This window comes from Vigna unguiculata, chromosome 1 (genome assembly GCF_037176805.1).
Source record: "Vigna unguiculata cultivar grain cowpea cultivar isolate G323 ecotype 2 chromosome 1, ASM3717680v1, whole genome shotgun sequence".
NCBI lineage: Eukaryota > Viridiplantae > Streptophyta > Magnoliopsida > Fabales > Fabaceae > Vigna > Vigna unguiculata.
Window position 1 is genome coordinate 39050742 of NC_140792.1, and position 15484 is coordinate 39066225.

General features: G+C 32.9%; 2 protein-coding genes across 2 annotated transcripts; one reads left to right on the forward strand and one right to left on the reverse strand.

Annotated features, from left to right (window-relative positions):
* Positions 1-1803: 1803 nt before the first annotated feature.
* LOC114174967 (auxin-induced protein 22E) lies at positions 1804-3258 on the reverse strand. The gene is made up of 4 exons (XM_028059704.2): positions 2841-3258; positions 2542-2747; positions 2315-2414; positions 1804-2188 (listed from the first exon to the last, which is right to left on the reverse strand). The coding sequence occupies exons 1-4, from the start codon at positions 3071-3073 to the stop codon at positions 2116-2118; spliced, it is 612 nt and encodes a 203-aa protein (XP_027915505.1). The 5' UTR covers positions 3074-3258; the 3' UTR covers positions 1804-2115.
* Positions 3259-12123: 8865 nt separating this feature from the next.
* On the forward strand, positions 12124-14669 carry LOC114171262 (auxin-induced protein AUX28-like). Its single transcript, XM_028056495.2, has 5 exons — positions 12124-12510; positions 13394-13620; positions 13745-13880; positions 14147-14214; positions 14322-14669. Exons 1-5 carry the CDS (start codon positions 12260-12262, stop codon positions 14357-14359), a joined length of 720 nt encoding a protein of 239 aa, XP_027912296.1. The 5' UTR covers positions 12124-12259; the 3' UTR covers positions 14360-14669.
* Positions 14670-15484: the final 815 nt, after the last annotated feature.

Consider the following 15484-nt stretch of genomic DNA (forward strand, 5'->3'; position numbering starts at 1 on the left):
ACTTGGCACGTGACAGTTGAGGTTTATTATTTGTTTATTTTGTTTATTTTTCAGAATCAATCGAAAAAAGTGGGCTGGTTAATCAAAGCACTAATTAAAGAATTTTCATTGTGTTGAACATCATTTTATATTTATTTTTATAATTAGTTAGACTTGTATTAACTTGAGTTTATTTGAACTTTATTTAAAATTTATGACAATGATGTATTTTATTTTATTTCATTGTGTTGAACATCATTTTATATTTATTTTTATAATTAGTTAGACTTGTATTAACTTGAGTTTATTTGAACTTTATTTAAAATTTATGACAATGATGTATTTTATTTTATTTTATTTCAATTTATGATTAAATTTTTTTTTTTAAATAATTTTGTAAATATCCACGGGTACCCGTGAATACCCTTAGATATGAAAAAGAATAGATGGATACCCGCATAATGAATACCCAACAAATATAAATACAAATACAAACCGTATATTTATTTAGCGAGTATGATATGGAAGGGCTATTACCCGTACCCTACCATCCCCGATGACATTCCTATTCACAATGACATTCCTATTCACAAGTTAAAATTCTTAGAATGATACTTTTAATTTAATTGCACTTTAAATATGGAAGGACATCTGATTGTGAATTAGGACTTTAATGTAAAATTACGATCTGAATAAGAGTTGAGGCATATTTAAAATGTCTCTATATATTTATATTGTTTTCTAATAAAAAAAAACATTTTCTTAGTTGTTGAGTATGATCGTCAAATTAATCCTCGTGTTTCCTTAATAATGAAAAAATATTGTCCGGACCAGCGCATTATTATCTTTTTAGACACTATTTATATAGATTATCAATCTCTGTCTTATTTGATGTTGAATCTTCAAAAGACTTATAAGTAATATCATAATTGATAACTAATTTTGATGATGAAAATAATATGATATAGATGGAAAATTTTGGAAATGAAAAATCCTTATATTAAAAAGTAATTTAAGTCTCACATATTTTATATATATATATATATATATATATATATATATGCATGATTTTCTGGAGTCTTCTATATTAATGTGATGATGGTCAGCTGTAGTGTGAGAGCAATAATGGCGTCAGAATTGACCAGCTCTCCAGTAATAGACAATCACGAATGTAAAAATCTGAATCCGAAGGATAAAGATTTTACCAGGCACAGAAGGCTAAACTATGCAGTTGTTATTGATTCTTTCTAGGTAAAGTGAAAATTTTAGTTACATATCGTGTAAAAATTAATTAAGACCATAAACACAGCAATTTCTTCATTGGCCAGCTGTGTAGCAGATTTAAAGTGTATATGCATCTTGCACAAAGGAACATCTTGCTTTTCTGTTCATAATCAATCAAAATATACATGGAACCAAGCTTCTGAAAATTTCTTTCAACGAAAATCCAAAATCATAGCAGAAGTTAAGATATTGAAATTTGAGTGTATTTTTCTTGATTGATGCCGTTAAGTAGGTTTATAAAAAAGCATGCCGTTAAGTAATTGACATATTGGGACAGAGAATTATAATCGTTTGACTTGAAATCTATCTCATGTTCGTGCTCATCCACTCACAATGGTGGTGGAGTTCTCAATATTCTTATGGAATATTTGACTCGTGTTTAAACAGCACCTTTTTTTTCGTGCTCATCCAAAGTCGAGTAATTATCCTCAAACTTTCAAAACATAAACAAAATCAAAATTTCCTGAATTTACAACCTAAAATCAAACGGAAAGATACATAGCCCTATCAGAAGAATAACTTCTCCCCCGTAAACATATCTTACTAGGACAAAATGAGATTATTATTATATTCTCGATCTGTACAATACAACATTAGCTTTTCTTATATTTTCTTTCTCTTTCTATTTTTTTTTTCATTTCGGTTGAACTTTTTTATAAGACTACATATATAAAGAAGCAGACCTCAAAGCCGCCTCTGTTGAAATCAATAAAGGAAAAATAATGTATACATAAAACATCAGTCTATTTTTTTCTGATAAACTATGTATGAGTTCTCTTCTCATAATCACAACAGAAAGGGTATTGTCTTTGAAGACCTCATCATTATCCTCTTTTTCCTTTACAAATTGTCTCATAAACAACCCAACCCCTTTGCCTCTGATCCTTTGATTATTCTCAGCCTCTTGCAGGAGGATACAAACATGCTGCAATTAATGAAACCAAAACACCTTATGAGATGCCGAATATACAACAAAAAACGTAGTATAAGCTATGATAAAAACTATTAAATGAATATAAAACGAAAGAAAGAAATAGAACAAAACACTTACTTCCATGGAACATCTCCAACCAGCATCCAGTCACCATCCTTGTCTTCATAAGTAGGAGCGTATTCAGATCCGTTGTATCCTTCCCTTTCTGAGTATTCACCTGGATCAAAATTAACCATGGATCGTTATTCATTAGCTCAAGATTCCATATATCTCATCAACTTCTATTTTTCTTTCTGCTAAATCAATTGGAAAAAAAAAAGTTATCTGTTGTTGCTGGTTCTTACCAAATGTGCACTTGAACAAATTTTGCAAGGCCTTGAGGAGTTCTGGGTAGCTTGTGTAAACCTTGAGATCTATCTTCCTCAAGTAAGGTGCACCAGCCATGCTGACTTTTACGTACATTCCAGTTCCATCGCCCTGCTCCACCTTCTTCTGTTGCAGACTGTTCTTCCTAAAAGATCTAATTGGTGGCCATCCCACTACTTGTACTCTGTCATCCATTCATTTTATTCATCATTAATTTTCATTCCTTATATTTACATATATACATAAAAAAATAAATATAAATATATAAGTAGCTTACTTTGCAGGTTGGACACTGTCTTGGTCGTGATCACTTGTGGTTGTGGAATCCGAAGTATCAGAGTTAACGTTGCTTTTGCACCTGGACTCTTCCAATTCTTGTGAAGATCTCTTGTTGCTGCTTCTGATAACAGAGCCACTGCATGGACGTTTCTCTTGAGGTTCATCAGTCCCGGGCAATCCCAACCTCAACTCTGTGGCGCTAAGATTCAGCTCAGTTTCATAGCTCCCCATTGAATTCGATCTCAGTTACTTCACTGGTTCACACGATATGTGTTATAAATGTCAATGAACAACTTCAATTCCCAGTCCAAAAACTGATAAATTCTGAGTTATGAGAAGGAGAGAGATATGTATATATATATAAATAGAGGTAGGAAGAGATTGATTGAAGATTGAAAAAAGATGTGGTGCATGAGTTAGTAGGTGGTGGTTCGTCAATTTTATAGGAACGTGTTAGTGAGGGACGATAAATGTAGCTCATTTATGCTCATGGTGCATGAATTGCGCATAGCGAGGGACGATAACCTAACCGACCATGTCTCTTCTGTGACACGCTCTTTTCACCACCAATCACAGATTGACAAGGCATCAATGGGAGCGTGGGGCCCACTCCACACGGTCGAAGCGGATGACAGATGTGACTGTCTGTCACATGAAGGACAGGAAAAAGCAGGTTGTCGAAATGGGAGGGGACAGCGGGGCAACAAACACAGCCAATGACAGTGACAAACGTGGACCAGCAACCGACGGCTCAGATGCTGTGGGCTTTTGGGAGTGGTTTCGGGAGCGTTGGATCTGTGTAGAACAAATCCATGTGACAGGGGTGTGGGACCCACTTGGGTGTCCTTGATGGGATGGGCATGACCATGTGGATGTTGGCCAGTGGGTGCGTGCCACGTGGGATTTGCATGTGCTATGCTCAACTCCTCCTTCCTTCCTCCCCGTTCATGCTATCTCTACATTCTCCAACTGCAATTTCCTTTTTAACATTACTTAAATAAATAATATATGCTTAATCTACAATATATAGCATCCTTTGAAATTCCAGTGGATTAGGTCAATTCTCAACATTGCATCCTCGTTTGATAGATATGCTGCCATGTAATCCAATCCTAATCCTCATCAAAATCAAATATGTCTACTACTTACACCAATTAAGTGTATATTTGACACTGAAGACGTATCTGATATGAAAATACCAAACACAGTAAGCGAATAAGCTACTTTATAGAGTTCACACACACAAAAAAATGATATAGTAAAAGGACGTAAAATTTTATTACTTTGATTAATTGCCATTTAGATGGTGACTCACCCGATAAATAGAAAGTTTTACATGTTACTTTATGAAATTCTACAAGCATGTAGTATAAAGTACAGTATTTTCTGGGGATTATAATAATCAGTATATTGTTACACGCTCAATATTTATAAATCTTAATTTATAGCATTTATGAACATGAATTTATTAGGGTTGGATGAGAGTGCAGGAAAAATGTATGTAGTTGAGTGATAGACGTATCGAAGTCCCAGCAAGAGAGAGGATATTAGGGTTCATGAACAGTTCCCTTTCTTGACATTAATTTGCGCAGCTTCAGGAAAAAGCTAGACACAACAGAAGGCGGTTATTGGTTGGACCACGCAACAAGTTAAAGCATTATGAAAGGTCTCAAAACCTACTCACATACACGCATGCAACATAGATGTTAGGTTTGCTAGCAAAAAGGTTAAACAGTGGCGAACAGGGATATACGCAAAAGTCTGACGCTACATGCAGAAGCATTTTTTTAAAACGAAATCACAGCACCCAAGACTTGATAGCAAAAGATATGTAGAAGGGTGAGTTTGTTTTTGTAGTTGTAGTGATAAATTAGGGTTGTGGAATTGGAAAAGGCGGTGATTAAAGAAGTTGAATTTGGAAGCATAGTTGTGGCATGTAGCGTGGCTATGTGGCGTTTTATGAAAACACACACGAGCGATGTATTTAATTTTGATGGCGATGTATAATGTGGGCCTTGAGCCACACGTGGGTGATAAGATTGAAGCCTTTTTGTTTTGATGTTAAAGGAGGTAGTGAAGGAAGAAGGCCCAATAGTTAAATAAGATTAATTAAATTAAATTAAATTGAATTAAAAAGGTAGTCCCCACTCTTACAGCGTTGTTTGTTGGTTGGTTGTTCCCCAGGATGCGAAAGCATTGAATGTGATTGATTGTTTGGGCCACACAGAGGGCATGAAATGCTATGAATGCACCTTCTTTTTGAGATATCTCTCAGCAACAGCTAGCACACACAATTAAGCAAGGATGTAATATAACTCCACCTCTCATTGCCGCTGCACCGTTAAACTTAACGTGCTCTTTCCAAACTCCATTTTTTAATCATTCACAAATCATCTTTAATTAGTTTTCTCTTTAACTTTAATTCTCCTTTATATTACAACTTTTCTTTCAAATTTCATCAGGAGTAATACTGTTTATAGATTTAGCTCAAATCCAATTTAAACCGTGTTAAGACTCTTGATGAAGGGATTATATTGTGCCAACTTTTCCTTCACAGTTATTCAAATTACAAAGATATCTCCTTATAATTCAATATACCTTCTTAACTAATCAAAACTTTTGCATAACAATATTCACTTAGACTTTCATGGCTCCACGTTCTAAATACAAAATCACTTGATGTTCATCATAAGTTGGTTAAATTTAACATTAAAAATCCAAAATACAATGCATCCTTCAGCCTGCATCATGCTTAACAACTTCTAAGAGTTTTTCTTTCTAAATATATTTTTTCCAACATAAAATTTTAACTCAAAAAAAAAAAAAACTAACATTGGTACTAATAGTTTTAAATATTATTGTACTTTTCTTAAAATTTTAATATATTTTTCTTCAATTTCTATAACAACATATATATTACTTTAAGATTTATATAACTTTGTAAAAAATTTGCAATATATAAAATATATATATATATATATATATATATATATATATATATATATATATATTCATAAAATAAATTTTTTTTTTATATTTTTAATTGATACAAAAAATCTATGAACTATTTTTCAACGGAAATAATTTTAGAAGCTTTTCCTCTCGTAAAAGTGTCGTTACAAGAAGAAACATAACTACTGATAGCAAAATTTGTAAGTAATAGCTACATTTTATTTATAACAATTTTTTACAGAAAAGCGATATTCAAAAAATTGTTGATAAAGTGTTTATCGATAAATTTTATCGACAATTAAAAAAAATAGATAGATAATTATTGACTATTATAGTTCACTAGTAATTATAAATATATATATATATATATATATATATATATATATATATATAACTATTATCTCATGGTTCTCTTCTAACTCCTCTTTCTCTTCCTATAGCTTCCTTCTCTTCTTCTTCATCTTCTTCTTCTCATTCTTTCAGTGGTTTTTAATATATTTTGCCAAATTTAACCAAAAATTTGACATCTATTTTTCCGATAAATATTTTTAAGAAAGTCAATGACTAATTTTACTAATAAGTTTTATTTATAGATTTTATCGATAAGATTACCTATACAAAAATATATTTCTTCCTTATTTATCCATTCTTTATTATCTATTTTATCTCGCGCATTAAATAAAATATAAAAGTTAAGTTACACATTAAATAGATATCTTTTTTATACAAGCCTATCATCGGTTCATTTTATTTATTTATTTAGTTAAGAAATATGTTAACAAATTATTTAATCAGTATGATTATAAGTATGTGAAAGCAATCACGAATAAGTTACCATTATTTAACTTTTTTTTAATAGGGATTAAATATGTTTTTCATCTTTTAATTTTATGTAAAAATGAAAATTAATTTATCTTTCAAAATTTAATCCAATTTAGTCTATCAACTTTAAAAATGCATGAATTTTGTTTTTTTAATCAAATTTTGTAAGTTTATTTGACTTTTTAAATGCATTTTTCATTTAATATTAAAGCAAAAATGTGTTGAATGATGTAACAAATTAAATCTATCACAAAACACGTTTGAAACATCATTTTTAGTATTGAGGAACTAAATTGAACTATTTTTTTTTTTTAAAAAGACTAATTTTAATTTTCTAAAAACTTAAGAAAAAATAAATACTTAACTCTTTTAATATTTATGTATAAAGTTGAGACAATTAGATAAATTTACTATAACAATCTAATACTATTTAATCTGTACACACATTGCATTCAATATTAATAATCTTTTCCTTTTAATAATAGGGATTAAAGATTGAGAATCCCAAAATGAATACACCAAATCTTAATGCGTAACTAGCAAGTTATTTTGCATTAATTAACTTGTAACATGGCTTAACGTAGTGTTCTTGGTGAATGTTGGGTTTGACTAACTTAGATGGTTGAAATCACATATTTTGTCAAACCGACAACCAAAATGTGGCAGTTTCTGATCCATGTAGAAGTAGGATATTAAGGTTGACGATACAATAATAAAGAAAAAAAATCACTTTCAGAGACACAGAAATTAAAAATGTTGGTCCCCCAGTTTCGCATCCATTGCTACGTCATTCTGATTCAAACCAATGCTTCACCCTTTCTTCTTCACACTTTTACTTCTATTTTACTCATCTACTGTCATCATGTTCAATATTCCATTTATCTACTGCATAAAATTATTGTTCATCATCATCAACATCTACATGGTTTAATGAAACTGAAAACCACGTTTTTAAGTAAAATCTATATTTCAAGTTTAGATTAAAAGAAAGTGGTTGACAAATGAAACCTGCTAAAATGAAACTGATAGCTAGTCTCCATCAATGACTTAAAGAAAATATTTTTATGTAGTATTCTGTAGTTGGAAATAAGAATTTATGGGTTGAAATGAAAATAAAGTAAAAACAAAAGTTGAGTCCATCAACACTTTTTGTACTTTATTTCACATCATTTTATGTTTCTCCTAGTTTTTTGATAAATTACATTATCTATCGTTTAACTTTTTTCTTTTGCATCAATCTCTTTAATTTCAATAAATAATTGTAGTTTCACTTTATCTTTTGTTTCTTTTCTATATGTGTGTAATTGAATTTACTTGTATTGGAAACAGCGGCCCATAATTTATTTCTAATTCGGGCTAAACATTACAAATGAAATAATTGAAATATCTGTGTTGTCATTCTACTAAGAACAATGGGCAATTTATTGATCTTTGCAAGAGGCTTCAAACTTACAACAAAGTCAATTCACAAAAGCAATTTGTATTTGCTGGATTGAATCGTTGTCCCTTACTTCTAGCCTTCACCTCGTCTCGCCATTTAAGACCTTCTAGTGAAAGGATAACGCACACTTTTCTCCAGCTTATATTTTACGATAGAAATTATACAATACATAACATACAGATATATGCATATTGAAAAATATATAATTTTTTTTAAAAACACAATAAATAAATTAATATTATCATATGAATCTAAATTGAAAAAATGTATATAAAAAAGTGATTGTAATATCGAGTTGTGTGTTAATATTCATTGTAGTGGAAGGACAGGAAATGTGGTAAGAAGATTTAGTAGTAGTAGTGAAACAGACAGTAACTTAGGTTATGAGATAGTGTTTTTGATGACGAAGGGGAAGAAGTGACATGGTGCAACTGTAATTTGTGGAAGGCCAAATTCATGTGATTTATGTCTGAGAAATACTGGGTCTACCTAAGCTAGTGAACAATGTAACTCACATTACAGCTAAATTCACGCAACACATTAAAGTCGACCGTAGCTAGCTAACCCTACGCCAATGTCATGTGCAGAACTGACACAAACTGAATGTGAAACATTGACAAAACAAAAATCTCAGATTCTTAGTACCAAGGGGGTTCCGATGTTGAAAATGGTTAAGGTGGTGTGTACACTTTTGGTAAACATGGAATCGAATTTGCACTTGGTCATGGAGCTCAAGAAAGCACAATATTGGATCTCAGATCACGCAAGATCCAAGAAAAGGAACAACTTTTTACGCATTCAAAACAAACTAATTAATTATATATCGCCAAAATATTTTGATCATGGTTTAGGATCTCTCTCTCTCTCTGCACCACCAAATGCCAATAATTTTTAATGCTATGTCTTGATTGCAATCTCTTTTTGATTTTTTTTTCTGTTCCTAGATAGCCCCCAACCCCCTGAAACGAGAACCCTATCTGGGTCTAATCTCTTTTTCTTTAAAAAAACATTTTTTTAAAAAAAAAATTGGGTATGATATCATATATATATATATATATGTTAATTATATATAAATGTTAACCACCGCCCAGTGTATTAATCTACCATATCTCATATATAGTCCTCCTTGCAAATTTATTTCAACAGAACAAAAGGAAAATAAATCATTGTTCTATAATGACCACTGATGGTACGATGTAACTCCTCCTCTCCAAATTAAATGCTATATCAAAATTATATGAATTTATGATTTATAATGTATTCAAATAGTTTAATACATTATTGAAATACAAAAGATAATTAATGTAAACTATTATTTATATTAGACAGTGACCAGTAAGTACCATGGTTTCTCTTTGGGGATGCGAAAATTTTCAATGTCCGGCAAGGGGGTAGGAACACGAATATGGAATTGTTGTCAGAATTACATAAGATAAATTTATGGTAAATGATTCTAAGATATGGGAAAAAGTGGTTTATTTTATATGAGCATGGATAATTATGGGATGGTGAAGAAGGCCTATAATTTTGAGGATAAGAAGTTATATACTGTGAGGGAAATGTTTCATAACAGTGCAACTTTTTCCCCATTTACACGAAGCATTACTCTTGTCCCTATATTGTTGTGTCTCTTATTTGTAAATGGTAAAATAAGAAAATGTACATAGGAATAAACAGAAGGGTTAAAAGGTAAAGGATAGAGAGAGAGAGTGAGTGGGGTGCCCTACAGCGGCGCACATGGGATAGGGTTTGACACCTAGGACTACATAAGGCCAACAAACCCACATGGCCACTTCCGTGGGACCTAACAATTCTTTCCGATGAATCTTACCACATGACTATGTGACATATATTGGTCCCACTCTTATTCCTATACCCAATTAGAGCGAAGTGGGAAAAGAGCAAACTCATCTCAAATCACCTCTTACACCATTTTTGGTATTCATCTTCTACAATTTCCTAATTCATATTCTTCCATTTTTATGAAACCTCACATGTTTGACCATCACCTCCCATTTTCATGATACGATAAATTTCGGACTAAACCCATCTTTTAAGTTTGTAGGGATTCAATAATGATTTCCAAACTATACGAACATTCCAACTTTTAAAATATATATATACGAAAACTTGCAATGCAACGGGAAAAAAGAGAGAATAACCTAAAAACGGTTCAAACTCTTTGGTTAATCGAATATAAAACTTGCATGTTTAGTACACTAAACCTATATATAGGTGTGGTGCAGATATTTAAATAAAATATGATAAATTCTAAATCGTATCATATATATAATTCGTAACGTTTAAAAAAGAGTTCATAGTAACATGTTAGGTTGCACCTAATAAAGAAAACTTTCTGTAAGTAGAAGAAACAAATTTTGAAATTATAGTTATAAGAACTTTAATATATTGGTTCTACTTGATAATTTAGAAGACTCTGAATAACAAAATGGGTTTGTTTTGAAATGATGTCCCTCAACTTGCGTGAATGAGGATCACAGTCATCCCACAAATTAAAAGCCATTGCCAAAACAAGATTTGGGTGTCTGAAACTTCTTAACCTGACTCGAATATCAACACCACGATCAGAAGGTCTCTAACATAATCTTGGACACAATCTTTTCAGTTTCTTTTCTCACTGTCCAGTTTGACAATCCCAGATGTTGAAAGAAGAAGACAATTGGGGCAACATGGACGTGGCCACCATGTGTGCGTGCAATTCTCAAGTAAAACCTCTCCGATCAAACCTCAAATCTTTATGTATACACACAGTAACAACAAACAGTTAACTGTTCCTGTCAAATAATTGCACACCTTCATTTATATATATGTTTTTTTTTTTTTCACCATGAACCTCCTTTAGCACATACATAAGGGCACATCCCAGCAAAAAATTAGTCTGTTGTCTATAAAGTGCGATTGAGTACTTTTACTTGTAATAATTATGTACATCAAATATCGTATTAAGTGCTAATAAATTGATGACCACACACATGTCTTTCATTTTTTTATTGATGTTTATTGTATGTTTTATTTGTTTCTCTACACTGAACAATATGGTTATCTTAATAGGCAACATGCCTGCCTCACAAAGAACCAACTGGTTAAGTTTGATAATTACCGAGCTATAGATATTGATGGAGAAAAATGAAAGGGTTCGGCTTAATTATATATAGAGGCATGCTGAACAAAACGTTGGAAACAAAAAATCTTCTTGTCACCACCAGTGGTGAAGTATCGTCACTTTCAGTAATGTAGGTTGATTTAACTATGTATGGTTACTCTGATTGACAACTCTAGATAAATAGTGAATAGGTTTAAATTATTAATTACACTGTGTGAATTAACTGCATAGAATGAATAGGGAGTTTAATTAATATGGAGTTAGTATGTGTCTATTCCTGATTATTGATGGTAAAATATATTACAAGTCCTTTTTCTCACGCATGCATCCACGTAAGAGTCCACTTGGGAAGCGAGTAGTCCTTGAGTTTGGAATCTTTTTTATCGATCCTAGGTGGATTATCGATCTAAGGCCAATAATAACGGTGGCTAAACCCAAAGATGAACAGTGGTGTTCACCTCTAACGATGAAAAAAGGGAATCACAATTCAATGAACAGTTAAGTGACTGGTGTATGGAATAATCCATGTTGCGTGTGTGTGCATGCAAAGAAGAGTATTATAAAAGGTATAGTTAAGTGAGTTGAGAAGGGAAACAGGAAGAAAAGCAGAAGAATAATTTAGAATGGAAAAAAAGGCGTAAAGGGAGTGAGTGAGTGAGTGAGTGTGTGAAATGACGAAACCCTAGGATGAATAAAGAAATGAAGTGGTGTAAGCAAGCAACATGGGGTGTCCACTTCCGGTTCTTCCACTGAACAATCATAGGAAGATAACATCACGTTGTCGTCATGAAGAGCAGCATGAACAGAAAAGTCCAGCTCACACATTCCTCCACGTGTCAGAAACCCATTCCCTAAAAAATGTTGGATTAAAAAGACAGGACGCACCATGCGTCCTTGTATTAATGGGCACCACGCCCAAACGCTACCCTCCTTAAACGTCCCCTTGTCCTGCCCCTGCCCCTATAGCATAGTACATTAGTACCCCCACCTCCTCCTATCTTTCACTATTATTGCCACATACCAAACAAATAACTGAATGCTTAGAGAGAGAAACACTGATATAAGAGACTGAAAACTCATGGAGGTTGGCCTCAACAACGACAACATGGCCTTTGAGGAAACTGAACTAAGGCTTGGACTCCCTGGAGGAAACGCTGAAGAACTTCTAAGGAAGCGAGGTTTCTCTGAGACTCAAACTCAGGATCACACTGCCACCGTAGATTTGATGCTTAATCTTTCATCCAAGGAACCAGCCCCTGGACCAGATCCATCTCATAAACACAGCGACAACACCCTTCTCCCTGCAGATCCTGCTAAGCCTCCAGCCAAGTAAGTTTTTCGTTATCAAATTTTTCCATGTTTTTATTTCTTCTTTATTTTCCACCTACTTAACTACCTTTCACCATACACACACACACAGTTAACAATAAAAGCTCTGATATCATCATAATATACTAATCCATGGTCTAGGGCTAATAAGCAAGGAACTTTTTTTATGTCTGTGGGAAAGATAGAAACGGTGGGAAGAGATGAGATCGTGGAGGGTGGAATAAAGAAACGAAAGAGACTGAAAAAACATGGACTTGTGATAGAGAGAGGGGGGTGAGAGAGTGATTAAGAAATATACTTTTGTGAGTTTTGTCCAAAAGAAATATTTTTATTTCCTTTATACACTAATATGCAAGGGAAAAATAAGACGCTCTCAACTCTCGTACAAGATAAATATGGAATCACGTACGGGTTCATGCCAAAACCGTGTTCTACTTGCCTAGCCAGTTAGGGAGAAAAGTGCAATAATTTACAATTATGTCTGAAAGTTTTGATGATATGTAGTACACCAGAAAAAAAGTTACACCTTTCTTGTCCTCATCGGCCATAGCATCATTTCTTCTTCTGCCGATTCATTTACGCAGCGTTGTAAAACACGGTATGGGTTAATAAAGGTAAAACTACACCAGTGAATATAAATAGCTAAGTCCTCTTCATAAAGGATATATAAAAGGAGGGTTGGAATATTATAGTATAATAAAACAGAAACATAAACTCTTACGTGCTTAATTAATCTATGTTTCATGCAGAATTACATATGGGTCTCAGCCTCTGAAACGCTTATCTGTAGAATTTGATTTATTTAGCAAATTGGTTATATAATAATTAATGATGCGTTGTATTGATGATAAGAAAATGATGAATTGAATAATGAAATGCATAGGGCACAGGTGGTGGGTTGGCCACCTGTGCGGTCGTTCCGGAAGAACATGTTAGCTGTGCAAAAGAGCATTGGAGAAGAGAGTGAGAAGAATAACAGCCCTAATGCAAGCTTTGTGAAAGTTAGCATGGATGGAGCACCTTATCTCCGCAAAGTGGACTTGAAGATGTATAAGAGTTACCGCGAGCTCTCTGATTCTTTAGGAAAAATGTTCAGCTCCTTCACCATTGGTAAATCATCGAGCCTGTGTTTTTGCATGCATGTAATAACGCTTAGAAGATTATAATTTGGTTGATGATTAGGGTTTGTAATGATTATGAATTAATGGTGCATGATGTATGTATGCAATGGCAGGGAATTGTGAATCCCAAGGAATGAAGGATTTCATGAATGAGAGCAAACTGATGGATCTTTTGAACAGCTCTGATTATGTCCCAACCTATGAGGACAAGGATGGTGACTGGATGCTTGTCGGTGATGTTCCATGGGAGTAAGTCTTTAACCTCTGCTCTATGTCACTCCAAATCAACTTCACCACCATTATTGAACTTTCTATAGCAAACTAGTTTACGTGCATCAGAATAAATGCTTGTATATTATATCATCATTGATTATGCACCTATTGAATGTGTGTTTTTATGATAATGAAGCAATTCTGGTATAAAATCTTAGAAACTTAATGAATATGAACCATGGTTGAACACATATACACGACACAGGCTTATGAATAACATGGATTTTCTTCGTGTGAACCAGGATGTTTGTTGAATCATGCAAGCGTTTACGCATCATGAAAGGAAAGGAGGCTATTGGTCTTGGTCTTGGTAAGAATAAAAACCTTGTATTCACCGGCGAAAGTGTTTAACTATAGTGATGTTATTAAGATACAGATTCTGAAAAACAAAAAAATGTTTTAATTTGATTATTTCAGCACCAAGAGCCATGGCAAAAAGCAAGAACAGGAGCTAGACTAGTGGGAGATTGATGAGCTGGTCCATCTTGGGTTAGTAACTAAAGTAAGGATAAGCAGAAGCAGGAGACAGGGATGGACAATGCAGGGTGTTGAATTATAGTTAATATGTGTATGATTATGGTTTGTTATATGATATTTCAAACAAAAACAATGAGATGGATGCATGTCTAATTAAGTACTAATCATGAACAGAAACATAATGACTCTCAATTATGTTGTTGTTAGACTTGGCTTTCTTATATATCTCTGCTTGTGTTGTGTGAGTGCTTGCTTAATAATAATTTTAAGATGTGTTTGTCTGTTGTAGTTGTAGCGACATATTATCATGCTTTACATTTTAAATTGTCTCGTAAAGTTTTCCCTTATCATTATGAGATTCCTTGCTATTAATCATTTTTCATATAATAACAAAACTCTATTTATTGCATTTACGTTAGTTTTTGTTTTGATCATCAACACCCCAATAGATAGTACTGCAAATGTTCCCTCAACATGGTGGATGGGAAACAACAACATGTGCGTGTGCATGGAGCATTTATGCATGCCATTTCAAATACTTTCTTTAATTTATTATTATATTCCTTCAAGATATTGCTGTCTAATTTTCCATACATACATATAGAGAGAGAGAGAGTGTGTGTGCTTTCTTGGTCAAACCTAATTTTATAGATCAACGAGATGGGGAAAACATCAATACTCGTAAATGATCCCTCGTTTAACTTTTCGTCGCATTTACAAATGGAATTTAACTCGGTGATTTGATGATGGATTTTTTTTTTCTTAGATGATTTGGCGATGGTTTTTTTTTCTTTTTAACTCGGTGATATCTAGAGCTGGGGATTTTGAACTTAAAAATTATGATTATTATTCTATTTATGTACCCTTCATTAAAAAAATATTTACGGCTAATTCAACAAATCAAGAGAATTTTGATAAATATTTCACACTAAAATTGATTGAAAATCATAAAAGTATTTTTTTTATGATTTATTTTTTTCACGTCTTAAATGTAAGGTACTGACATATAATAACCATGAAGCTGAAATTGATTTAACAGTCAGCATTTAATAGCACTCCATGATTGACTTGAATTAATGCGCATCTTTTTTCTGGAGACATGG

What these genes read in the sequence shown, in the direction of transcription:
- LOC114171262 (XM_028056495.2), top strand. Translation starts at nt 12,260, where the DNA reads ATGGAGGTTGGCCTCAACAACGACAACATGGCCTTTGAGGAAACTGAA. An exon ending in CCTGCTAAGCCTCCAGCCAA is followed by an intron (nt 12,511 to 13,393) that starts GTAAGTTTTTCG and finishes TGAAATGCATAG; the next exon opens with GGCACAGGTGGTGGGTTGGC. An exon ending in GTCGGTGATGTTCCATGGGA is followed by an intron (nt 13,881 to 14,146) that starts GTAAGTCTTTAA and finishes CGTGTGAACCAG; the next exon opens with GATGTTTGTTGAATCATGCA.
- LOC114174967 (XM_028059704.2), bottom strand. Translation starts at nt 3,073, where the DNA reads ATGGGGAGCTATGAAACTGAGCTGAATCTTAGCGCCACAGAGTTGAGG. An exon ending in TTTGTTCAAGTGCACATTTG is followed by an intron (nt 2,415 to 2,541) that starts GTAAGAACCAGC and finishes ATTTTGATCCAG; the next exon opens with GTGAATACTCAGAAAGGGAA. An exon ending in GTTGGAGATGTTCCATGGAA is followed by an intron (nt 2,189 to 2,314) that starts GTAAGTGTTTTG and finishes CATTAATTGCAG; the next exon opens with CATGTTTGTATCCTCCTGCA.